The 26,476-nt window shown below is 39.1% G+C and overlaps 1 protein-coding gene across 5 annotated transcripts in view; it reads left to right on the top strand.

Annotated features, from left to right (window-relative positions):
- BICD1 (BICD cargo adaptor 1) overlaps positions 1-26,476 on the top strand; it is a 252,610-nt gene that overhangs the window by 111,895 nt on the left and 114,239 nt on the right. For all 5 annotated transcript variants that reach the window (XR_009736572.1, XR_009736573.1, XM_061417442.1 and 2 more), the window contains exon 2: positions 13-225. Coding sequence is in view for 3 of the 5 variants with exons in the window: in XM_061417442.1 (XP_061273426.1) it covers positions 13-225 (213 nt within the window). In the remaining 2 variants the exon portion in view is untranslated. The remainder of the gene's footprint in view (positions 1-12; positions 226-26,476) is intronic.

Raw genomic sequence — 26,476 nt, 5'->3', positions numbered from 1 at the left:
AATCCTCCGCAGGCGTTTGGGCAGTCCTTCTCCATCCACCGTAAGGTTGCTGAGGATGGAGAGACTCGGGAGGAAACGCTTCTGCAGGAGTCAGCATCGAAGGAAGCTTACTATCTGGGGAAGATCTTGGATATGCAGAACGAACTGAAACAGAGCCGGGCTGTAGTCACTAATGTCCAGGCAGAAAATGAGAGGCTCACAGCCGTCGTGCAGGATCTGAAGGAGGTAAACAAATAGCAAACATATTCCCTGTGAGAGAGCTGTGGGAGAGAGAAGATAAAATTCTTGCTAGGAAAGAGGAATAAAACTTTTTCACTACTCAGAGGGGCTATATTAAACAAGAAGCACATAATGTCAATGCTAGCAATTTTTTCTGCTTTTTTAGTGAAATGAAAGCTTATTCTGAAGTGAGCTTTTCTCTCTCTTATCATTATAAAGCCTTTATTTATTGAGTAGTTGGGACCTGGTCTTGCTATTTCTGCAGAGGTGTTTAAAAAATATAGTGAGCTTAACACTTCCCTCCCTTTACCTGTTTCAATACAATGTGGAGAGGAATGGTTGGCTCTTATGCTCAGCATCAGCACTAATTCAAAATGACAGTGGTGTTAGCACAGGCCTCTCCTCACTGAGGGAGAGAGACTGGCGGAGGAGTGTTTTGAGGGAGTCCGAGAGTCTGGCGTTAGAGAACCATAAATTGTTTTGCTGGTTGTAGACAAGCAGCAAATTATAGCTGGTATGAATCAGATTAGGAGCCTTCTTCATTCCAAGGCCTCCCCTGAACTCGCTCGTTCCCTTCAGCTTTGTACTTAGCAGCATCACATGCCAGATGGTTTCAGAGTGGCAGAGTCATTCTGCCCTGCACGGAGGAGGTGATCCTGGGGACAGAAATAGCCAAAAGCAGCTTCATCCACTACCCGTTTAGGAGTAGTTTTGAAAATTTCATATTAAATTGTTCACTCCATTTTTTGATTAAGAAAGCTGTAGAAGAGGTGCAGGTATCCTTTAATTCCTACACCAGTGCAGTGGAGGTTAATGAACAAATGCCGGGTACACTACCAAGTAGGCTCATTAACTGAGCATAATAATAGAAAAACATTGGATGAAAAAATTGTTTGATACTGTGAAATGCAACCAAAGCAACCCACTGATACCCTTCTCTTGAAATTAGTGGCGTATTACAAGTACAGTTTCATTATTACAAGATATAAGTTGTCCAAAATTTACTTAAATTTAATCAATAATTTACATTAGCCTGTGTCTATATTACAATGAAGTCAGTGAATATTGACAGTAAAGTATCTGCTTTACCTAGTTTGTTGCCTTTGGGCATGCTCCAAATATAGCAGTATGACTCTGGAGACAAAGAAAGGAGCCACCCAAGGGGAATTCAGTGCTGAGTACCGAGAAGAACATGAGCGTTTTCAGGACACTCTGCCTCACTTTCCTAAATGATTGTTAAAAAACAAAGCCCATCTCCAGTTCTTCATTTGTCGCATCTGTATGTGCTGGGTTTTCATCATCACTTGCTTATCCTTTTATACCAGACCTCCTCCTCCAAGGGGACTCAAGGTGCCATAGGCTACCTTCCTGGATTAAGCAAAGCCCAGAACATCCACAGGCAGGGCCCTCAGCCACCATGAACAGCAGGCTCACATAGCAGGTTGGCAGGGGGGCTGTGACATGGCAACCTGTGCCTTGGGTACCCATGTGCAGGTGGTTTGTACAGAAGGACTGAAACCAGTGAGTCGGGCAGTTTTGGTTGCCAATTGGATGGATCTTCTGAAAGCTGCACACCCCATCTTGTGCGTGGCAGTTGCAGCTGAGGGAAGAATAGCAAAGGTTGAGGAAAGGGTATCCATCGATGTTTTTCTGTTGATGCAAGACAATGGGGATTGACAGAGCATCCTCACTTACACCATGCTTGATTGCAGTTTCCAAGGAGTAGGCTTATGATAAGCAACAGGAGTTGGTTATGAATGAGCATGCAAGGTAGAAATGAACTGAGGCCGTAAAGGAAACAAAATATTGAGAACCCCTTCATTCAGATCATTTCTCAAATTTTAATGAGCACCAGAATAACCTAGACAACTCATCAAAACCTAGTCTTGTGCTCCACCCCCTAAAATTCTGATTCAAAGTCTAGGTGGAATTCAAGAATTTGCATTTCTAACAAATTCACAGCACAAAGAGACCATGCTTTAAGAAACATTAGTTTAGACTTTTTTTTGGCTGGGTATTGGAGTATCATAAGGCTCACAATTTGGGGAATTGCTGAATGATTACTTGGTTGTAATCCTTTGATTTCTATGCATTTTCGATAGTTGATTTGCAGTAAGAGAATAACGTATTACATCCAAATTTATGTATTTTTTCAATCTATAACAGCTCAAGGCACTATAGCCATTTGGGTTTGTCGGTAACTAAAAGAAAAAAACAGGTGGTCAGTTTCCTGGTTTTCTAAGTGTGCCAACAATGTATCTGTTAATATTCTTTCTGATGGGCTGAAAGCTAGTGAGTGGTATTACTACACCCTGGAGCCCTGCTGTTTTTCATGCAGACCTTAGGTTTTAATGTCACTAATAAAATTATTATTAGCATGCAGGGTTGAGTACATTTGAAAAAGGAGAGAAGGAATAAATTCTATTTCTTGGTATGTTGATATAGACTTTTGATGACTTGTGTTAAATTGAAATCCCGGATTTGTTTTTATTGTAGGCTCAGTTTTATTTGTCTTTTTGTATTCTGGGTATAGATCTGTGCATAGTGACTGAAAGAGAGACGTGATAGGACCATGAGAAGTAGACAAAGATAACCAATGCAAAACATAGTAAATCATCAGCTTGACAGATGCTGTGTGAATTTGATAAGTTAATGGAATTATTTTTATTTACTAAAAGGACTAATCTCTAATTTCAGTAGAATCATCAATACTGGTAAAGGTACCTGTGTTTGTATGTGTGCTGTGTGTGTTATGGACATTTTACACTCACATTTGCATGCATGCGTGCATGCACATCTGTGTGTGTATGTATCTGTAATTCCATGGCCAAATTATTTTCTATATGTGGTATGTATAGGATAGTATAGTGAAAAAAATGGAAGCATTTATGAATTGGGCTTTGCTGCTGCTGCTGCTGCTAAGTCGCTTCAGTCGTGTCCAACTCTGTGCGACCCCATAGACGGCAGCCCACCAGGCTCCGCTGTCACTGGGGCTCTCCAGGCAAGAACACTGGAGTGGGTTGCCATTTCCTTCTCCAATGCATGAAAGTGAAAAGTGAAAAGTGAAAGTGAAGTTGCTCAGTCGTGTCAGACTGTCAGCGACCCCATGGACTGCAGCCTACCAGGCTCCTCTGCCCATGGGATTTGCCAGGCAAGAGTACTGGAGTGGGGTGCCATGCCTTCTCTGAATTGGGCATTAGAAAATCGATATTCTAGTCTCAGCTCTGCTAAAAGTTTTAGAATTATACTTGTGGTATTTGTTAAAGATTATTTTGTTATATAGTAAATATATAATAAACATAAACTGTTATTATTAACTTTCTGAATCCTCCATAAAAATATTATTGAAGATATCATTTATTATGTAGGTCCATATTCTTAGGTTAAAGAAACATTAGGTAAATACCTCTCTGAATTTATTGCCTTGAAAATTCTTTCTGTTGAGATATGGATTTTTCCTGTAATTCTCATTTTTAGGCATTTTAAACAGCATTATTATATGTGTTTTTAAAAAGTGAAAGTGAAAGTGTGAAATCGCTCAGTCGTGTCTGACTCTTTGTGACCCCATGGACAGCAGGCTCCTCCATCCATGGGATTTTCTAGGCAAGAGTACTGGAGTGGGTTGCCATTTCCTTCTCCAGGGAATCTTCCCAACCCAGGGATCGAACCCAGGTCTCCTGCATTGTAGACAGATACTTTACTGTCTGAGCCACAAGGGAAGTAAATAAGATTTTTAAGGACAGGGAGTATAAAGGAAAAATGTCATCCAATCAAAGGACCAAATGGGAGCTAATCAAATTAAGTGTTAATCCTTCAGGTCCAGTAACAAAATGTTACCTATTGGTAACATTAGGATATGGTCATTTTATATTTCAAAAGTTGCTTAATTCATATGATTTTTATCACATCTGAAGCTCCATTTTCCCCTCAGTGGAATAACCAGATTTTATAATATACCAGCTCAATTTCCAGAAATCTATTATAGCCACATCTATGAATTGGGGCATGTAGGCACCTTAAGTGATTATTTGATAAAGACTACTCCCAGATCAATAATTCTTTCTCTAGTAACCTGGAATGGTCATGTAACCTTTATTCAGACACTTCTAGCACTGTGGAGATGGTAAACTCTGAATCTTTCCAAGGAAGTAACTGTCTTCTGTCTGTCGTTTATCTTGGTATTTCTCAGGACTTGGTATAGTCCCTGGTCAAAAGCAGACATTAAAAAAAGAATGTTTGTTGAGTTGAACTGAACAGAAATAACTTATGTTAGGAGTTAGCTACCTCTGGTTTGAGTTCCAGATGTGCCACTTAGCAACTGTGTGATATTGGACAAGTCACTTTTGTTCTGTAAGCATCACTTTCTTCACTTCTGACCTGGAGATGGTAATACTAATGTAAGGTCCTATACATTATACAGGTCCTATGTCCAACGCCATGCACATAGGAGATGTTAGATTACTGTTCACTCCTGTCTTCTAGCTCCCTCCCAAGCCTGCCCATCCTGGTGCTTGGCAGCTCCAATTGTTAAACTGCCCTGTTTTGTTCAGTGAAAAATTGATTCTCTGTAATTTTCACTAACTGGTCATATTCCTAGCTACTGGATCTACAAAGAATACATTTTTTTTTAAGTTTTCTGTTCCACTTGACAATTTTAGCCCATGTCCATAACTTAAAATATTTGGAAAGAGCAATCTTATTTTCTCTTTTTCAAACTAAACATATCTAGATCCACTAGCACTTCCTCTTGTGACATGGTTTCAGGATGCCTGAGCATCCTGGTTATTACCTTCTTAGACTGACATCCAGTGTCTCTTAAAAATGTGTGTCTGCTCTTTAACCACATACTATTGACTATCTTTACCCCACTGGAAATTCTTGAAAATATGAACTGCTGGATATAGGGTTTGAGTTTCTTATCCTAGGGTTTTCATCTTTTTAGATTTTCTACTTTGAAATCACACATTAATTTATTCAACAGTGGTCTCTTCAGTGATTGCTATGAGTCAGATGCTTGGGTACCTGAAAGCATCAGTGAACAAAAATTCGACAATGAGTGGTTGTTTTCAATGCTAAGGCAACTCAGTGTGTTCAGGAACTCTTTCTTTCTATGTTTAGTATCTCCGGAGATAGTGAGCTGTGTTTTAGACAGCATGTACTATAGATTGAATGTCTGTGTCCCCCCAGCATTAATATGTTGAAACCTAATCCCCGATGTGATAGTGTTTGGAGGTAGGGCCTTTGGGGATGATTAGGTCATGAGAGTGGAGCCCTCATGAATTAGACTCTATAAATACTGCAGAGAAGCTCCCTTACCCCTTCTACTATGTGAGGACGCAGCAAGAAGATGGCCAACTCTGAACCAGGAAGTGGGCCTTCACCTGACTTCACAATGTGAATGACTTCACATTCATATGGTAGATATGAATCTGCTGGTGCCTCAATTTTAGACATCCTAGTCTCCAGAGCTATGAGAAATAAATGTCTGTTTAAGCAGCCTAGCCTATTGTGTTATTGTTAGAGCAGCTCACATGGACTAAAAACACATATAACATTTTGTATAGTAAATTACCCTCATCTTAGTCTCATTAAAACCACAGGTAGATGGTACCTGCTGTGACTAAGCAAGAAACATCTAAACAGTCAATCAGATGTGTGATTAAACTTCTCATTTTTCCACATAAACATTATAATAACACCTCTCCTACTTCTCATGGTATTTATAAGGATAAAATTTTTTTATGAAACTGCTTCACAAGAAGTAGAGGACTATGTTAATGTTATTTATTGTTTCAAAGTTTGGTAATCAGACTTATTTACACACAGCAAGACAGAAACAATAAATGTAGAAAGATGTATTGGGGTCTACTGTCAGAAGGCCCCAGCACCTTCTGACAAGAAGCAATGGCTGATATCCTGACACCAAAATAAGAAACATCACGTGTTTAAAAGCCCATAGGTTGCCAGAGGAGAGTCTTCTAGGTGTTTTTAAATACCATCAGTGTAAATAACCTGTTCTACCTGTCTGGTTCTCAAAAGGGTCACAGCATTATTTCTCAGTACAACATTGAACGTGCTTACTGGTGGGGAGAAGTTGAACTATTTAAATTAAGGCATCCAATAATAACAAAGTTTTTCTTCTAGTCTCTAAGATCTGGTTAAATGATTGGTCAGTGAGAGCTGATTTACACACAGCTGAACAAGATTGACACTTCCAATGAATGATGATTTTCCATTCTGTAAAGGCATGGCTTGGCTATAGCTGAAAAGTTATTTCCCTAAAATGTTCCAGTTTCTGTCCTGCTCTTTGTATTTGTTGGGAATGGACCTCATACCTCCCTGGAATGTTGCAAAATGTCAAAAGTGATTTTTAAAATTTAATTTAAAAAGAATGATCAATCTTTTTAATTGGTTTAAATAATATGATACCTAACATTTATGAGAGCTTATCATGTACCAAGCACAATACTCAGCATTTTACGTTCCTTCAATTATCTCACCTAATTCTCTTAAACTTATGAGGCATGTACTATTTCTGTCCCCCCTTTACAGGTGAGACAGAGAGGCTAACAACTTGTCCACCAAGCAGTCAGACTGTTGTCCTAAACCAGGCATGGTTAAGAGTCCTTGCTTCTTTCCCACACTTGCTGAGCTGTAGTAAACACAACATCCCTATTACCATCATATTACCATCATCAAGAATTTGAAAGCAAAGTTCAACAATATTCAAACAATTCGCTTTTGAATTATTGTGATTTCATTGTGCCTTTGGGAATAATAATTTACATTAATGAGTTTGTTTATAGGATTAATTTAAAGTTACAGGTTCACAGAATTTTTAAAATGTATGTGTGGGTAGTTCTGTGAATTTTAACAAATGTAGATTTATGTAACTACACTTAGGATGCAGAAGTTTTCTCACCCCCCAAATCTCCCATCTCTTCTACTCCTTTGCGGTCATACCCTCCCCTCTTCAATCTCTGATAGTCGGTGATGGTTCCTGTCACTGTAGTTGTGTCTTTTCAGGCATGTCATGTAAACGGACCTGTATGGTACGTAACCTTTGAGAGTGGGTTCTTTCCCGCAGCATAATGCCTCTGAGATTCATCTAGTTGTTGCATGTTAGTTGCGTTCCTTCCTTTTTATTGTCAAATACTACCATATGCATATACCACAGTTTTGTTTTACTTTTTAATCAATTCACCTATTGAAGAACATTTGGGTTATTTTCAGATTTTGGCAGTTACAAATAGAGCTGCTATATACATTCATGTACATTTATATTTTAATGTGAACATAAGTATTCATTTTTCTATGGTAGATAGCCAGGAAAAGAGGAGTTTGTGGATGCATTGCTGGTACCCTCGCAGGTTTGAATGAAGAGAGTCTTTGCAGGTTCTTTTCAGGTTGCTTCAATTTTTTCACTGAAGGAAGCAAGGTCAGCAGCTGAGAGGGAAGATGGGCTGTGGGGTATTTGAGGATAGAGAAGTGGTGACATAATCACTTAGAAAAGCATGAGTCACTAAGGTATGATCTTGGAAATGAGTGGTTGACAGGAGAGGATCCCCCAAGAGGAGGAATTCCAGGAATTGAGATCATCTTTATGCATACTGAGAATACTAGGAATTAAGACCAGGAGTTCAGGAAACATTGGCAGTGAACCAGGAGGTAAAGTCTTAGAAAAATGAGGGGGAATGAATTGGTGTTTGATAAGGGACAAGAACAGTGCTGAGCAGTGGATAGTATGCAGTGTCTGAGCCTCTCCTACTGCTGTTACCCTGTCCCTTGAGGAAGTTAGTGTTAATTTGGTTTTTAAAAATATACATTTACTAACTTAAAAAATCTCATGATGACATGAAATTTAAAACAGATAGTTTTAGATGTGAAGGAGAAGGAGAACAAATGAAACAGCCATGAGAGGCAAGAGGAGCACCCATCTCACCCCCAGGTCCACACTCGAGAGAGTTGCAGGGGAAACAATGTCCCCAAGGGAGAATCAAGTTTCCATTAATTGAGGAGTGCATTATTCACATCTGTAAAATCATCATGCCTGCTGTCATCCCATATGCTCATGGAGTCAGTGAATACTGATTAAAATGCATGCCTTGTTGTAAGGAGCATATACATTTAATTTCTCTTTGTTTTTAAAGTCAGAAAGCCAGTTTTTTTGTTTGTTTGTTTTAATTTTGAAAGCTCTGCCATGTTTGTTTCTAGCAGGTGTCGATGGTCACTTGCCACATTCCTACCGGGTTGTCCTTGTAGCCAGCAAGTAGATTCTGGTCATCTTCAGATAATTTCTCTTTTTAAGAGTTGAAAATACTTTTTCCCTATGATTTAGAAAGTTGAGTTGTTGTATTTGTCAATGAGAAATAACAGAACAACTTTTAAATAGCTCTCAAAACAACATCAGTTGATCTTTAGTCAAAAATAAATTTAGTCTTTTCTATCATTGTTTTGGGGAAGTAATAAGGACCAGCATCTCCATAATCCCAAACATTCTAGGGAAAACTTCACAATTGAAGGCATGTGTAAATGTTGCATCCAGCATCCAGATGTTGGACAGCATTAGGACACAGGTTCAAAATACTACCATTTTCATTTGTGAATCATTTCTTTCTGCATTAGACAATAAGAAGAGGCATAAACTTCTGGCCTGCTAACGACAATTGGATCAACTTCCTGTGTAACAGCCAGTCATTAAACTAGTGTCAAATATAGAATTAAATGGGAAACTTCACCGCAGTCAAGCTAATGTTAGAAATGGCGAGGGAGCTTTGCTTGGGGCAGGATGTTGTTTAGTCGCCAAGTCATTTCCAACTCTTTGCAGCCCCATGGACTGTAGCCCACCAGGCTCCCCGACAATGGGATTTTCAGGCAAAAATACTGGTGTGCATTGCCATTTCCTTCCCTAGGGGATCTTCCCAACTCAGGGATCAAACCCACGTCTCCTGTTTGGCATGTGGTTTCTTTACCACTGAGCTACCTGGGATGCCCTTGGGGCAGGACACAGAAATGGCAGATCTGGAGCTGGCATAGATTAAAAAATAAAATCTTTTAAAAAAAAATTCATGTGTAGTTTCTTTACAGTTTCTAAGGTAATCGGGTTTTATCAGTTATCATTCAGCATTAAAAAAAAATAAGCAGCAAAAGCCAACCTACTTTTTTAAAAGGTAGAACTGGTATGGTATATACTTGATGTATATATCACATATATATATATATATGTTATATATATGAATTACATATATAATATATAGATAGCTATCTTTCCTTTCCTTTCCTTCCTTCTTTCCTCCTCCTACCTACCCTCCCTCCCTTCTCTTTCCTGTCTTGTGAATTATGGTCAAACACCAGACTTCCACCTCTTGGAACATAAGAATAAAGATCAGTGCACAGTCCATTTTGTACACACTGATGTTTTGACTATAAATAGCTTGATTCTGTTTCAAAATTTTTCTCCCACCCCAGGCTCAGATTTTGCTCCCAGTGTGGACTGAGTAGAAGGCATAGTAATGCACAATCAGCATGTCTGCTAGAATGCTTAGTGGACAATGTTAATCTTTTTTTTTTTTTTTTTACATCTTGACCTCTTTCCAAAGAAGACCCTGGTTGGCAGATCTAGCCTGATTAAGATTCTATTCAAGCATTTAATGCTCCTAAGGGAATTTATAGCTTAATCTTACAGTCAACAATACCTGAATCTACTCAGAACTTAATTTCTTGAAGGTTACAGGAAACTTTTACTTGAGCAAGGCAGAAAGAGCAAATTAATGAGTGAGCTTAGTGATATAATGAATGTTGATATGTATCTTGACTTATTCTTTTTAATGCTTAATCAACAAAGATATTTTTAAAAATACTGTAGACTGAATCATACTAGATATATTAATATACACAGATTTTTAACTTTCAGTTTGTGTGAAAGCTGAATGTATCCTATAAGAAAGCCTACCCACTGGTTAACTACTTATATAGCTTTTTCATCATCACTTGTTCAATAATGCTAAAAGTACATTAGAAATAGGTTTCTGATAGAGTTTTGGTTTCACTAAAACTATTATGCCAAAGGTAGAATTATGATTAAACAATCTCTTCCAAGGCTGTCACAATAGTCATAAATCTTCCTGTGTTACATTTAAAAATCTGGAATATTAAAATGTACTTTGTAATGGGCTTTGGCACACAATTTCAAACATACACATTAATAGATTGACACTATTTATGGGCCAAATTATTCCTATACTCATAGGAGAAAATGCCTGTCTAAAAATGAGGTAGAGGTTTGGCTACTTGCACAAAGAAGTGGTTAGCAAGCCTTTTCTGGATTGGTAAATTCTGTTGTTAGAATGAAAGTATAGAAGAACCTGTCAAGATAGTAATATCTATTTTGTCTAATGGTGTCAAGGTAGCAATGTTTTTTTTTTGTCTAATAGCATTATCTAACTGCTAATGGTGATGAAATGGGCCTTGAGAGTAATAAAAAGTGTTACTTCAATATTTGAATCAAACGGTCATTGACAGTGCTTGCCAATGAACTGTTGTTTCACAACCTATTTTTCATACTCAACTCCTTAAAGAGCAGATTGGGGGCTTCCTTGGTGATAGACTCTTCCTTGGTTAACAGTCTACCTTACAATGCAGGGGATACCTGTTCAATCCCTTATCTGGGAAGATCCCACATGTCATGGGGCAAGACCAAGTTCCACAACTATTGAGCCTGAGCTCTAGAGTCCTAGAGCCGCAACAAGAGAAGCCACAAGAATAAGAAGCCGGAAAACTGAAACTAGAGAGTAGCCCCCACTCTCTGTAACTAGAGAAAGCCTGTGTGCAGCAAAGAAGACCCAGCACAGAAAAAAAAAGAGCCGTTCAGATATTTTTTTCCCTAATTGCCACAAAACAAAATACTGAGGAATAAGATTTTGTAGGGTAGTGTTGAGCTTGAGAGGATCACAAGCTGTTGTAATATATGACTTTTTTTGCTTCCCCAAGAATTAATTTTTACCCCTTTGGGGGCTGTATTAATTCTTGTGAGATACTATAACAAAATACTTAATATTTGGTGGCTTAATGAAAATACAGACTTATTGTGTTACACTTCTGCAGGACAGAAGTCTGCAGTTTACTGGACTAAGTTGTTGGCAGGGCTCTACTTCCTCTGGAGGTGCTAAAAGAATGTCCTTCTCTTCCAGCTTCTAGGACTGCACCCCTTGCATTTATTGACTCATAGTCCCTCTCTCCATGTTTCAAAGCCAGCATTATAGCATCTTATTTCAGTGTCATATCACCTTCCTCTTTTGTGTCAAATCTTCCTCTGCTTCCCTCTGATAAGTGTAAGTGTTAACTCCCTCAGTGTATCCAACTCTTTGTGACTCCATGGACTGTAGTCCAGAAGAGCCCATGGACAGGCTCTTCTGTCCATGGAATTCTCCAGGCAAGAATACTGGAGTGGATTTCCATGCCCTTCTCCAGGTATCTTCCTGATGCTGGGATCAAACTGGGGCCTCCTGCACTGCAGGCAAATTCTTTACCGTCTGAACCACACTAATCTACCTGGAATCCAGGATAATCTCTCTGACTCAAAAGTCTTAATCACATCTGCAATGTCTCTGTTACCACATAAGCTACCACATCCACAGACTCTAGGAATTAAGACCTAGATATTTTTGGAGGCCTTTATTCAGGTTACCACAGAGGTGATACCAACCCCTACTGGAAATACATATTCTACACCATTAAAAAAGAAAAGAAAGAAAGAAGAATAAAGATAATAAATATGCAGCTTTTAAAATATATATTTTTAAATTTTATTTATTTATTTTGGCTGTGTTGGGTCTTTGCTGTGTGGGCCTTTCTCTAGATGTGAAGAGCAGGGGCTCACTCTCTAGTTACAGTACGTGGGCTTCTCATTACAGTGGTTTCTCTTGTTTCAGAGCACAGGCTCCAGGGTGCTCAGGCTCAGTCTTGTGGCTCCCAGGCTCTAGAGCACAGGCTCAGTCGTTGTGGCACATGGTCCTAGTTGCTCCACAGCATATGGGATCTTCTCGGATCAGGGACCAGACCCGTGTCTCCTGCATTGGCAGGTGGATTTTTTACCACTGAGCCACCAGGGTAGCCCTGTAACTTTTGCTAGTAATCAATTTTTTTACTATATCCTAATCTTCTTGGGGCATTTGCCATTAGAACGGAATATATGATTAACATTAGTAAGATTCAGAAGCCAAATAGTTGGTGATGCTTATCTCATTATGAGGTACTAACCCATCCATTTACTTTGCATCACTGTTTCTGCTGGAGTCAGCAGAGAGGGCAATGACACTCCAAGGTCAGACAGTGTTACTACCTAATTCTAATTATAATGGGCAAATCCACCATTAAGCTTCAGATTGAGAGAAATTCTACTGAGTTGGCAAATGTTTTCAAAGTGTATATGTAGATCATCATATGTAACCACAATTTTTTAGACTCTGTGGCAAAGAGAAATGAAAATTCTGTACTGTATTTTAATTTGCTGCAAAATTTCTCCTTTAAGAGCGACCATTCTATTGAGCACCACTTTGCAAATCAGCCTCTATTAGAATGTTGAGGAATAAAATGAATACATAATTAATTATAGTACTGGAAGCATGTCTCTCCCCTTGGGCTGCTTCTTTGAACCTGAAGTAAAACAGGAAATACCTACCTGACATCCTCTTAAGCACACAGCCTGATTAAAGCCCTCTGGGAAACATCCAGTGGATACCACTTGGCTCTCCAGCCTAAGTATTATTAATTAAAGACTCAATGCCAAGGTCTTCTTTGTTTATTGTAATGGTGATCTTAGATGGTGCTGATTGATCACTTCTCTATTAAGAATCCATGTATTATACTCTCATTTGAAATGCATAGAGATTATCATGGAGATTGAGTAATATATTTAATACAAAAATAAGGTTGAATTCAACAAGAATACTTTTGAAGTCAACTGGTTTCTTAGTACTCTGCTCCAGCTGCTTTTGGAGATAGAGTTTCCCTGATACAGACCCCATTCTCCTAATGCAGGAGAGCTGGGTTGAATCCCTGGTCAGGAAACTAGCTCCCACAAGCCACAGCTAAAGATCACACAAGTCACATGCCACACTAAGACTCAGTGTGGCCCAAATAAATAAATAAATATTTAAAAAACAAGATTGTCAGAGAATGTTACTGAAGCCTAGTAACATAATATTTCATGTTGGATAGAGCAGATGCACAAAAATAATTGTATTCAGTACAATTCCTTGTTATTGTTGTCTAGTCACTAACTCATTTCTCACTCTTCATGACCCCATGGACTGCAGCACACAAGTCTCCTCTGTCCTTCACTCTCTCTCAGAATTTGCTCAAATTCATGTCCATTGGGTCAATGATGCTGTCTAACCATCTCATCCTCTGCCTCCACCTTCTCCTTTTGCCTTCAGTCTTTTCCAGCATCAGGGTCTATTCCAATTAGTTGGCTCTTTTCATCAGGTGGCCAAAGTATTGGAGCTTCAGCATCAGTCCTTCCAATGAATATTCAGGGTTGATTTCCTTGCTTCCCAAGGGACTCTCAAGAGTCTTGGTATGGGGAGGGAGGAGGGAGGAGGGTTCAGGATGGGGAACACATGTATACCTGTGGCAGATTCATTTTGATATATGGCAAAACCAATACAATATTGTAAAGTTAAAAAATAAAATAAAATTTAAAAAAAAGAAAAAAAAAAGTCTTCTCCAGCATCACAGTTTGAAAGCATCAATTCTGCAGTGCTTAGCCTCCTTATGGTCCAAATCTCACACCCATACATGGTTTCTGGAAAAACCATAGCTTTGACTGTATGGACCTTTGTTGGCAAAGTGATGTCTTTGCTTTTAAAACCCTGTCTAGGTTTTTCTTCCAAGGAGCAAGTGTCTTTTAATTTCATGGCTGCAGAAAATCTGTCACTGCTTCCACTTTTTCCCCTTCTATTTGCCATGAACTTATGGGACTGGATGCATGGTCTTAGTTTTTTGAAAGTTGAGTTTTAAACCAGATTTTTCACTCTCCTCTTTCACCTTCATCAAGAGGCTCTTTAATTCCTCTTCACTTTCTGCTGTTAGAGTGGTATCATCTGCATATCTGAGGCTGTTGATATTTCTTCGGGAAATCTTGATTCCAGGTTGTGATTCATCCAGCCTGGCATTTCATATGATGTACTCTGCATAGAAGTTAAATAAGCAAGCCTTTGTCTTACTCCTTTCTCAATTTTGAACCAGTTGTTCATGTCCAGTTTTAACTTTCCTACTTGACCTGCATACAGGTGTTTCAGGAGACAGGTAAAGTGCTCTAGTATCCCATCTCTTTAAGAATTTTCCACAGCTTATTGTGATCCAAACAGTCAAAGGCTTTAGGATAGTCAGTGGAGCAGAAGTAGGTGTTTTTCTGGAATTCCCTTGCTTTCTTTCAGTTCAGTTCAGTTCAGTTCAGTTCAGTCGCTTAGTCATATCTGACTCTTTGCAACCCCATGAATCGCAGCATGCCAGGCCTCCCTGTCCATCACCAACTCCCGGAGTTTACCCAAATTCACGTCGATCGAGTCAGTGATGCCATCCAGTCATCTCATTTTCTGTCGTCCCCTTCTCCTCCTGCCCCAACCCCTCCCAGCATCAGGGTCTTTACCAATGAGTCAACTTTTCACATGAGGTGGCCAAAGGACTGGAGTTTCAGCTTTAGCATCATTCCTTCTAAAGAAATCCCAGGGCTGATCTCCTTCAGAATGGACTGGTTGGATCTCCTTGCAGTCCAAGGGACTCTCAAGAGTCTTCTCCAACACCACAGTTCAAAAGCATCAGTTCTTCAGTGCTCAGCTTTCTTCATGATCCAACAAATATTGGCAATTTGATCTCTGGCTCCTCTGCCTTTTCTAAACCCAGCTTGTACATCTGAAAGTTCTCGGTTTACATAGTGCTGCAGCCTACCTTGAAGCATAACCTTACTAGCGTGTGAAATGAGCACAGTTGTACTGTAGTTTGAACATTCTTTGGCATTGCCCTTCTTTGGGATTGAAATGAACACTGACCTTTTCCAGTCCTGTGGCCACTGCTGAGTTTTCCAAATTTGTTCATATTGAATGCAACACTTTCACAGCATCATCTTTTAGGATTTGAAATAGCTCAACTGGAATTCCATCACCTCCACTAGCTTTGTTCATAATAATGCTTCCTAACACCCACTTGTCTTCACACTCCAGGATGTCTGGCTCTAGGCGAGTGAACATACCATCATGGATATCCAGGTCATTAAGACCTTTTTTGTATAGTTCTTCAATGTATTCTTGCCATCTCTTCTGCCTCTGTTAGATCCTTACCATTTCTGTCCTTTGTCATGTCCATCCTTGCAAAAAATGTTCCCTTAATATCTCCAATTTTCTTGAAGAGATTTCTAGCCTACCCCTTCTATTGTTTTCTTCTGTTTCTTTGCATTGTTCATTTAAGAAAGCTTTCTTATCTCTCCTTGTTATTGTCTGGAACTCTGTATTCAGTTGGGTATATCTTTCCCTTTCTCCTTTACCTTTCATTTCTCTTCTTTCCTCAGCTATTTATAAAGCTGCAGCCTTCAGCACGGGAGAAAATAATAGTAAATGAAGCAACTGACAAAGAATTAATCTCAAAAATATACAAGCAACTCCTGCAGCTCAATTCCAGAAAAATAAAAGACCCAATCAAAAAGTGAGCCAAAGAACTAAACAGACATTTCTCCAAAGAAGTCATACAGATGGCTAACAAACACGTGAAAAGATGCTCAACATCACTGATTATCAGAGAAATGCAAATCAAAACCACTATGAGGTACCATTTCACTCCAGTCAGAATGGCTGCTGTCACAAAGCCTACAAGCAATAAATGCTGGAGAGGGTGTTGAGAAAAGGGAACCCTCTTACACTGTTGGTGGGAATGCAAACTAGTACAGCCACTATGGAGAACAGTGTGGAGATTCCTTAAAAAACTGGAAATAGAACTGCCATATGACCCAGCAATCCCACTGCTGGGCATACACACTGAAGAAACCAGAATTGAAAGAGACACGTGTACCCCAATGTTCATCGTAGCACTGTTTATAATAGCCAGGACATGGAAGCAACCTAGATGTCCATCAGCAGATGAATGGATAAGAAAGCAGTGGTACATATACACAATGGAGTATTACTCAGCCATTAAAAAGAATACATTTGAATCAGTTCTAATGAGGTGGATGAAACTGGAGCCTATTATACAGAGTGAAGTAAACCAGAAAGAAAAACACCAATACAGTATACTAACGCATATATATGGAATTTAGAAAGATGGTAACAATAACCCTGTATACGAGACAGCAAAAGAGACACAGATGTAAAGAACAGTCTTTTGGACTCTGTGGGAGAGAGCGAGGATGGGATGGCTTGGGAGAATGGCACTGAAACATGTATATTATCCTATGTCAAATGAATCACCAGTCCAGGTTTGATGTATGTATGATACAGGGTGCTCGGAGCTGGCGCACTGGGATGACCCAGAGGGATGGGATGGGGAGGGATGTGGGAGGGGGTTCAGGATGAGGAACACATGTACACCCATGGCAGATTTGTGTCAATGTATGGCAAAACCAATACAATATTGTAAAGTAATTAGCATCCAATTAAAATAAATAAATTTATTTATATATATATATATATATATAAAGCCTCCTCAGACAACCAATTTTCCTTTCTTACATTTCTTTTTCTTGGGATTGGTTTTGGTCACTGCATCTTGTACAATTTACAAATATCTGTCCGTAATTCTTCAGGTACTCTGTCTTCCAGATCTAATCCCTTGAATCTATTTGTCACTTCCACTGTATAATCCTAAGGAATTTGATTTAGGTCATACCTGAATGGCCTAGTGGTTTTCCCTACTTCTTTCAATTTAAGTCTGAATTTTGCAATAAGAAATGCATGATCTGAGCCATAGTCAGCTCCCGGTTTTGCTTTTACTGACTGTATAGAGCTTCTCCATCTTTGACTGCAAAGAATGTAATAAATCTGATTTTGGTATTGACTATTTGGTGATGTCCATGTATAGAGTTGTCTCTAGTGCTATTGGAAAAAGGTATTTGCTATCACTAATATGTTCTCTTGGCAAAATGCTGTTAGCCTTTGCCCAGCTTCATTTTGTACTCCAAGGCCAAACTTGCCTGTTACTCCAAGTATCTCTTGACCTCCTACTTTTGCACTCCAGTCCCCTCTGATGAAAAGGACATCTTTTTTTGATGTTAGTTCTATAAGGTCTTGGAGAAGGCAATGGCCACCCACTCCAGTACTCTTGCCTGGAAAATCCCATGGACGGAGGAGCCTGGTAGGCTGCAGTCCATGGGGTCGCAAAGAGCCGGACACAACTGAGTGACTTCACTTTCACTTTTCACTTTCATGCATTGGAGAAGGAAATGGCAACCCCCTCCAGTGTTCTTGCCTGGAGAATCCCAGGGATGGCGGAGCCTGGTGGGCTGCCATCTATGAGGTCGCACTGAGTCGGACACGACTGAAGTGACTTAGCAGCAGCAGTAGCTATAAGGTCTTGTAAGTCTTCATAGACCCGATCAACTTCAGCTTCTTTGGCATTAGTGTTTGGGGTATAGACTTGGATTACTGTGATAAAGAATGGTTACCTTGGAAGCAAACCAAGATCATTCTGTCATTTTTGAGATTGCACTTGGTACTGCATTTCGGATTCTTTTGTTGAACCTGGGGGCTAGTCTGTTTCTTCTAAGGAATTCTTGCCCACAGTGGTCATTTGATGAATGAAATACAGTCATCTGAATGAAATTCACCCATTTCCATCCATTTTAGTTCACTAATTCCTAAGATGTCAATGTTCACTCTCGACATCTCCTGATTGACCATGTCCAATTTATCTTGATTCATGCACCTATCATTCCAGGTTTCTATGCAATATTGTATTTACTGCATTGGACTTTAGTTTCACCATCAGACACATCCACAGCTGAGTGTCATTTCCACTTTGGTCCACTCACTTTGTTCTTTCTGGAGCTATTAGTAATTCCCTTCCACTCTTCCCCAGCAGCATTTTGGACACTCTGTGACCTGGGTGCTCATCTTCCAGTGTCATATCTTTTCGCCTTTTCATATGGTTTATGGGGTTCTCGTGGCAAGAATACTGGAGTAGTTTGCCATTCCCTCCTCCAGTGGACCATGTTTTGTCAGAACTCTCCACTGTGACCCCTCTGTCTTTGGTGGCCCTGCACAGTGTGACTCATAGCTTCATTGAATTATGCAAATACCTTCACCATGACAAGGCTGTGATTCATTGAAGTTAAAAGCTTTACATTTTATTTTAGAGTTAAGTGCAGATTTTTGAGGTGTATTTATCTCCATATTTGCCAAGGTTTAACACTGGGTTATGCACATATTAGGAATTCCCTGGTAGCTCAGTGGTAAAGAATCTGCCTGTAATGCAGGAGACCAAGGTTTAATCCCTGGGTCGGGAAGATCCCCTGGAGGAGGGCATGGCAACACACTCCAGTATTCTTGCCTAGAGAATTCCATGGACAGAGGAGCCTGGCGGTCTGCAGTCCATAGGGTGGCACAGAGTGGTCACAACTGAGACGACTAAGCAGCAGCAGCAACATGCACATATTAGCTGAATAAACTTACACAAATGATTATCCTTTCTGTATCTCAATATTGTTGTCTTGTAAATGGAAATAAAAGTAACACCTACTGCCACAGGGCTGTTGTGAATACTTACATGTGATGCACTTGACACTCAGCAGGCAGTGAGTCAGAGTTGGGTTTTGCATTATTTCACTGCTGTTTGCATATATTTTGGAAATGTATTTAGGATTATTTCTTCAGAATAGCATTCTAGAAGTAGAATTGCTGGAGGAAATGGTAAGAGGTTTTTTTTTTTTAATGTTATACATGTAGTTATATTGGTTTTCTAGAGGATTAAAACAATTTCTGCTTTCATTAGTAATAGAAGAGAATTCCCATTACACTGAGCCCTAGGAAGCATTAAGCTTCATAATTCTTTCAGGTGCTTATTTGATAGCTGAATAGTGGCATTTCAGTATTAATTTATAAGGTCATTGATGGTAGGGATATGGTCTAGCTTGTTCATCACTATATCTTAGTACAGAACGTGGTATGTACTGGACACTCATTAAGAAAAAAAAAAAAATAACAAATGAGTGAATAAGAAATTTGCCATTTTCATTAATTTTTTTGACTAATACATAAACAAATTCATTAATTAAGGGGTAATTTCTATAACAATTTTTTGCACATTTATTAGGTTTTAACTTTTCTATTATTTATGTGTGCTTCAAGAAATTATTATTTTTCTTAATCATTTGCTATGAGTATTACCCCCAGTTTATTTACCTTTTGACTTTATTTTACTTTTGATACCTTTTGACTTTATTTTACTTTTACATTGAAATTTTGCTCTGTTTTTACATCTACTGCTTGTTTCCTTTGGGATTCCTTTTAGTGGTTTTAAAAGTAGGATGCTTCCCTTTCAACAAAAAGAATTAAATATCTAGGAATAAACTTACCTAAGGAGACAAAAGAACTGTACTCAGAAAATTATAAGACACTGATGAAAGAAATCAAAGATGACATAAACAGATGGAGAGGTATTCCATGTTCCTGGGTAGGAAGAATCAATATTGTGACAATGACTATACTACCAAATGCAATCTACAGATTCAGTGTGATCCCTATCAAATTATCAATGGCATTTTTCACAGAACTAGAACAAAACATTTCACAATTCATATGGAAACGAAAAAGACCCCAAATACCCAGTCTTGAGAAAGAAGAATGGAGCTGGAGGAGTCAACCTTCCTGACTTCAGATTATACCACAAAGCTACAGCCATCAAGACAGTATGGTACTGGCACAAAATCAGAAATATCGACCAATGGAACAAGGTAGAAAGCCCAGAAATAAACCCATGCACCTATGGGTACCTTATTTTTGACAAAGGAGGAAAGAATATACAATGGGGCAAAGACAGACTCTTCAGTAAATGATGCTGGGAAAACTGGACAGCTACATGTAAAAGAATGAAATTAGAACACTTTCTAACACCATACACAAAGATAAACTCAAAATGGATTAAAGACCTAAATGTTAGACCAGAAACTATAAAACTCTTAGAGGAAAACATAGGCAGAACACTAGATGACATAAATCAAAGCAAGATCCTCTATGACCCACTTCCTAGAGTAATGGAAATAAAACCAAAAATAAACAAGTGGGACCTGATTAAACTTAAAAGCTTTTGCACAGCAAAAGAAATTACAAGCACGGTGAAAAGACAATCCTCAGAACGGGAAAAAAATAATAGCAAATGAAACAACTGACAAAGGATTAATTTCCAAAATATATAAGCAGTTCATATAACTCAATGCTAGAAAAGTAAACAACCCAATCAAAAAGTGGGAAAAACACGTGAACAGACATTATTCCAAAGAAGACATACAGATGCCTAACAAACACATGAAAAGATGCTCAACATCACTCATTATTATAGAAATGCAAATCAAATCTACAATGAGATATCACCTCACATTGGTCAGAGTGGCCATCATCAAAAAGTCTACAAACAATAAATGCTGGAGACTGTGTGAAGAAAAGGGAACATTCTTGCACTGTTGGTGGGATGTGAATTGATACAGCCACTATGGAAGTCGGTATGGAGATTCCTTGAAAAACTAGGACTAAAACCACCATATGACCCAGCAATCCCACTCCTAGGCATATACCCTGAGGAAACCAGGATTGAAAAAGACACGTGTATCCCATTGTTCATTGCAGCATTATTTACAATAGCTAGAACATGGAAGCAACCTAGATGTCCATCGATAGATAAATGGATAAAGAAGTTGAGGTACATATACACAATGGAATATTACTCAGCCATTAAAAAGAACACAGTTGAGTCAGTTCTGATGAGGTGGATGAACCTAGAACCTATTATACGAAGTGAAGTGAGTCAGAGAAAAATAAATATCATATTCTAATGCACATATACAGAATCTAGAAGAATGGTACTGAAGAATTTATTTACAGGGCAGCAGCAGAGAAACAGACATAGAAAATAAACTTATGGGCATGGGGAGAGGGGAAGAGAGGGTGAGATGTATGGAAAGAGTAACGTGGAAACTTACATTACCATATGTAAAATATCAGCCAATGAATTTGCTGTATGGCTCAAGAAACTCAAACAGGGGCTCTGTATCAACCTAGAGGGTTGAGATGGGAGGGAGGTTCAAAAGGGAGAGGATATATGTATACCTATGGCTGATACATGTTGAGGTTTGATAGAAAACAACAAAATCCTGTAAAGCAATTATCCTTCAATTAAAAAAAAAAAAAAAGACGAGGATGCTTATTCTTCCTTCTTCTCGCCTTGAATCTTCTCAAAACTGTAAAACTGTAATGTTCACTTATATCAGTTTTTATGGTTTAATTTTTACTTTTAATGGTTTAGTCTATGTGAGATTCAGTTTCATGTGTGGAACAGTGTCAGAGTTTAAATTTAAAATGTTCCCCTAGGACTTTCCTGGCCATACTTAGTCCTTGGAAGGAAAGTTATGACCAACCTGGATAGCATATTGAAAAGCGGAGATATTACCTTGCCAACAAAGGTCTGTCTAGTCAAGGCTATGGTTTTTCCAGTGGTCATATATGGATGTGAGAGTTGGACTGTGAAGAAAGCTGAGCACCGAAGAATTGATGCTTTTGAACTGTGGTGTTGGAGAAGACTCTTGAGAGTCCCTTGGACTACAAGGGGATCCAACCAATCCATCCTAAAGGAGATCAGTCCTGCGTGTTCATTGGAAGGACTGATGCTGAAGCTGAAACTCCAGTACTTTGGCCACCTCATGCGAAGAGTTGACTTATTGGTAAAGACCCTGATGCTGGGAGGGGTTGGGGGCAGGAGGAGAAAGGGATGACAGAGGATGAGATGGCTGGATGGCATCACCGACTTGATGGATATGAGTCTGAGTGAACTCTGGGAGTTGGTGATGGATAGGGAGTCCTGGCGTGCTGCTATTCAAGGGGTCGCAAAGAGTCAGTCACGACTGAGTGACTGAACTGAACTGAACTGAACTGATAGTGGTTAAGACTCCAGGTTTCCAATGCAGGGGACATGGGTTTTATCCCTGGTCAAGGAACTAAGATCTCACATGCTGCAGCAAGGCAAAAAAATATAAATAGATAAATGATAAAAATAAAAATGTTCCCTTCATTGGCTAATGGCCCAACACCATTTACACCATGAGGCTTCTCTTTTAATAAAAATGTTAAATTCTTATCTATACTTTGTATTCAAACTTATCATAAACATTGAGAGAATTGGAATAGACTATAGTCTCAAAAAAAAAAACAACAATATTTTTATGTTACAGAGCAAAATAAATGAGAAGAATGAATTATTATTAAAGTTATTTTCAATTTGAGATGAAAAATAAGCATATTTAATATATTAATACTATTTCCTATAATATACAACTTTTGTGATTTGACATAGATCTTTAAGACATGATTTATAAACTTTTGGAAGTAGCATAAGTCCTGGGGTGGTTGTTGTTATTCAGTTGCCCAGTCATTTCTGACTCCTTGTGACTGCATGGACTACAGCATGCCAGACCTCCCTGTCCCTCACCATTTCCCAGAGTTTGCCCAACTTCATGTTCATTGCATCAGTGATGCCATCCAGCCATCTCATTCTTTGACCCCCCTCTTCTCCTGCCCTCAGTCTTTCCCAGCATCATTGGGACTTTTCCAATGAGTCATATATTCGCATCAGATGACCAAAATACTGGAGCTTCAGCTTCAGCATCAGTCCTTCCAGTGAATATTCAGGATTGATCTCCCTTATTATTGACTTGTTTGATCTCCTTGCTGCCCAAGGGACTTTCAGGAGTCTTCTCTAGCACCACAGTTCTAAGGTATCAATTCTTTGGCGTTCTGCTTTGTTAATGGTTCAGTTCTCACAACTCTATGTGACCACTTGGAAGACCATCAGATCAGATCAGATCAGATCAGTCACTCAGTCATGTCCAACTCTTTGTGACCCCATGAATCACAGCACGCCAGGCCTCCCTGTCCATCACCAACTCCTGGAGTTCACTCAGACTCACGTCCATCGAGTCAGTGATGCCATCCAGCCATCTCATCCTCTGTCGTCCCCTTCTCCTACTGTCCCCAATCCCTCCCAGCATCAGAGTCTTTTCCAGTGAGTCAACTCTTCGCGTGAGGTGGCCAAAGGACTGGAGTTTCAGCTTTAGCATCATTCCTTCCAAAGAAATTCCAGGGTTGATCTCCTTCAGAATGGACTGGTTGGATCTCCTTGCTGTCCAAGGGACTCTCAAGAGTCTTCTCCAACACCACAGTTCAAAAGCATCAATTCTTCAGCATTCAGCCTTCTGCACAGTCCAGCTCTCACATCCATACATGACCACAGGAAAAACCATAGCCTTGACTAGACGGACCTTTGTTGGCAAAGTAATGTCTCTGCTTTTGAATATGCAGGTTGGTCATAACTTTCCTTCCAAGGAGTAAGTGTCTCTTAATTTCATGGCTGCAGTCACCATCTGCAGTGATTTTGGAGCCCAGAAAAATAAAGTCTGACACTGTTTCCACTGTTTCCCCATCTATTTCCCATGAAATGGTGGGACCGGATGCCATGATCTTCGTTTTCTGAATGTTGAGCTTTAAGCCAACTTTTTCCCTCCCCTCTTTCACTTTCATCAAGAGGCTTTTGAGTTCCTCTTCACTTTCTGCCATAAGGGTGGTGTCATCTGCATATCTGAGGTTATTGATATTTCTCCCGGCAATCTTGATTCCAGCTTGTGTTTCTTCCAGTCCAGCGTTTCTCATGATGTACTCTATGAGAGTATGGCTATAGCCATATGAGAGAAAGACCATAGCCTTGACTATATGGATCTTTGCCGGCAGAGTATGTCTCTGCTTTTCAACACACTGTCTAGGTTTGTCATAGCTTTCCTGCCAAGAAACAAATGTCTTCTGATATCATGGCTGCAGTCACCATCTGCAGTGATTTTGGAGCCCAAGAAGAGGAAATCTGTCACTATGTCCACCTTTTCCCCTTCTACATGCCATGCGACTAGACTGCATGATTTTCAGTTTTTTAAATATTAGTATTTTTTAATAGCCGGCTCTTTCACTCTCCTTCTTCACCCTCATCAAGAGGCTCTTTAGTTCCTCTTTGCTTTCTGGCGTTAGAGTCATATCATCTGCATATCTGGGTTGTTGATGTTTCTCCTTCCTACCTTGATTCCAGCTTGTAACTCATCCAGCCCGGCATTTCTCATGATGTGCTCAGCATATAGGTTAAACAAATATGGTGACAGCAGACAGCCCTGTCACTCCTTTTTCGATCTGAAACCAATTATTTTTTCCATACAGGGTTCTACTATTGCTTCTTGACCCGCATACAGGTTTCTCAGGAGACAAGTAAGATGGTCTGGTATTCCCATCTCTCTAAGAGCTTCCCACAGTTTGTCATGATCCACACAGTCAAAGGCTTTAGCGTAGTAAGTGAAACAGAGATAGATGTTTTTCTGAAATTCCCTTGCTTTCTCTATAATCCACTGAGTGTTGGCAATTTGATATCTAGTTTCTCTAACTTTTCTAAACCCAGTTTGGACTGGGTTTAGAACTGTATAAAACTGTTTAGAACTGTAAGAACTGTAAAAAGTTCTTAATGATCCAGATTACTGTGATGGTGTGGTTAGTCACCCAGAGCCAGACATTCTGGAGCGCAAAGTCAAGTGGGCCTTAAGAAGCACTGTTGTTAATAAAACTAGTGGATGTGATGAAATTCCAGCAGAACTATTCAAATCCCTAAAGGATGATGCCATCAAGATTTTTCATTCATTATGTCAGCAAATCTGGAAGACTCAGCAGTGGCCACAGGACTGGAAAAAGTCCTCATCCCAATCCCCAGGAAGGGTAGTACGAAAGAATGTGCTAAGACCTGGGATTAAGGGTTTCCATTTCTGATAAGTTTCAATCTAGGAAAATATAAAAATATAATCAATAATCAAATTTAATCTTATTTTCCCCAGCCTGATTCATCAGCAGTAGGACTTGATTGGCTTCCTGTGACCTAAATATTCACTAGCCTAAGGGTTTCTTATTAGGTTTCTGAATAAATAAGGCATTCTTTTTGGCCTGAATGAGTTTCTTCGTGATTTTCCTTTAATTAAAATTGATTCCTGTTTCAAAAGACACTTTTATTTTCTAAAAGAACCCCCACAGTACTCTATCTTCACTGTATTGTGTTCTTATATCCTGTCTACCTATCTATCCTATTTCTGGCCTATATTGTCTTATTTCTATCATATTCTGTTATTCTCTCTACCTACTCTTATGCCAGAGATTCACTTTGTAATGATCACCATGTAACAATATGTTAAAGATTACTGGTACTGTTTCTCTCTCCCTTTTTAATATTTCACTTACTTTGGTGGCCCTTTCATTTTTATTTCATGTTAAATGGTCAGGTTCAGTTTTTAGATTATCAGTATACTTGTATGCTTGATTTGTAAGACAAGCTTAGGCTCTCCTGCATTTTTTTTCCTGTGCTGATATAATTTTTTTTCTAGGAGTGACTTTAAAAATTCATTAATTCAGTTGTCTCCAGGTAAGAAGAGTTATCCTTAATCAACTGTTGCAAAATTAAAGTCATTGATTTCATATACATTCTTTAAAATGAAATATGGACACAAAATCATATTCACAACCAGAAATTGCACAAATCAATGCTAAGATTCTTTCATATTTGAAATAGAAAGCTAGTAATATCTACTCATAGAACTTTCCAATCTCATCTCTTTTTCTGCTAATGGATACTCATTCTGACAGAAGTCTTAAGGACCATTTCACCCTGTGACTCTCTTTACCCGTCCCCCTTATGCAAATAAGATGACTCTTACATCTAGTCAAATCATCACAACAGACTTTTAATCATTTTTAATGGAATGTCAGCTTTGCCACCTGCTTTTATCCCCCTTCAGTCTGCAATGTAAACTAGTCAACAAAGGCTGTCATCAGAGAGAGTTATTGTCAGTGGCCTACTTGTTATTCTATTCCCATCAGAAATTCAGCTGACAGATATCCAAAGGTCATAGCCCAAGTGACATGCAACCTGCCAATTCCCACATTTTTGTCTTAAATTTTAGCCTTCTCTTGATATAAAGTATTAGAAAGCT

This window comes from Bos javanicus, chromosome 5, assembly GCF_032452875.1.
Source record: "Bos javanicus breed banteng chromosome 5, ARS-OSU_banteng_1.0, whole genome shotgun sequence".
Taxonomy (NCBI): Eukaryota; Metazoa; Chordata; class Mammalia; order Artiodactyla; family Bovidae; genus Bos; species Bos javanicus.
This window is presented reverse-complemented; position numbering and strand designations above follow the sequence as displayed.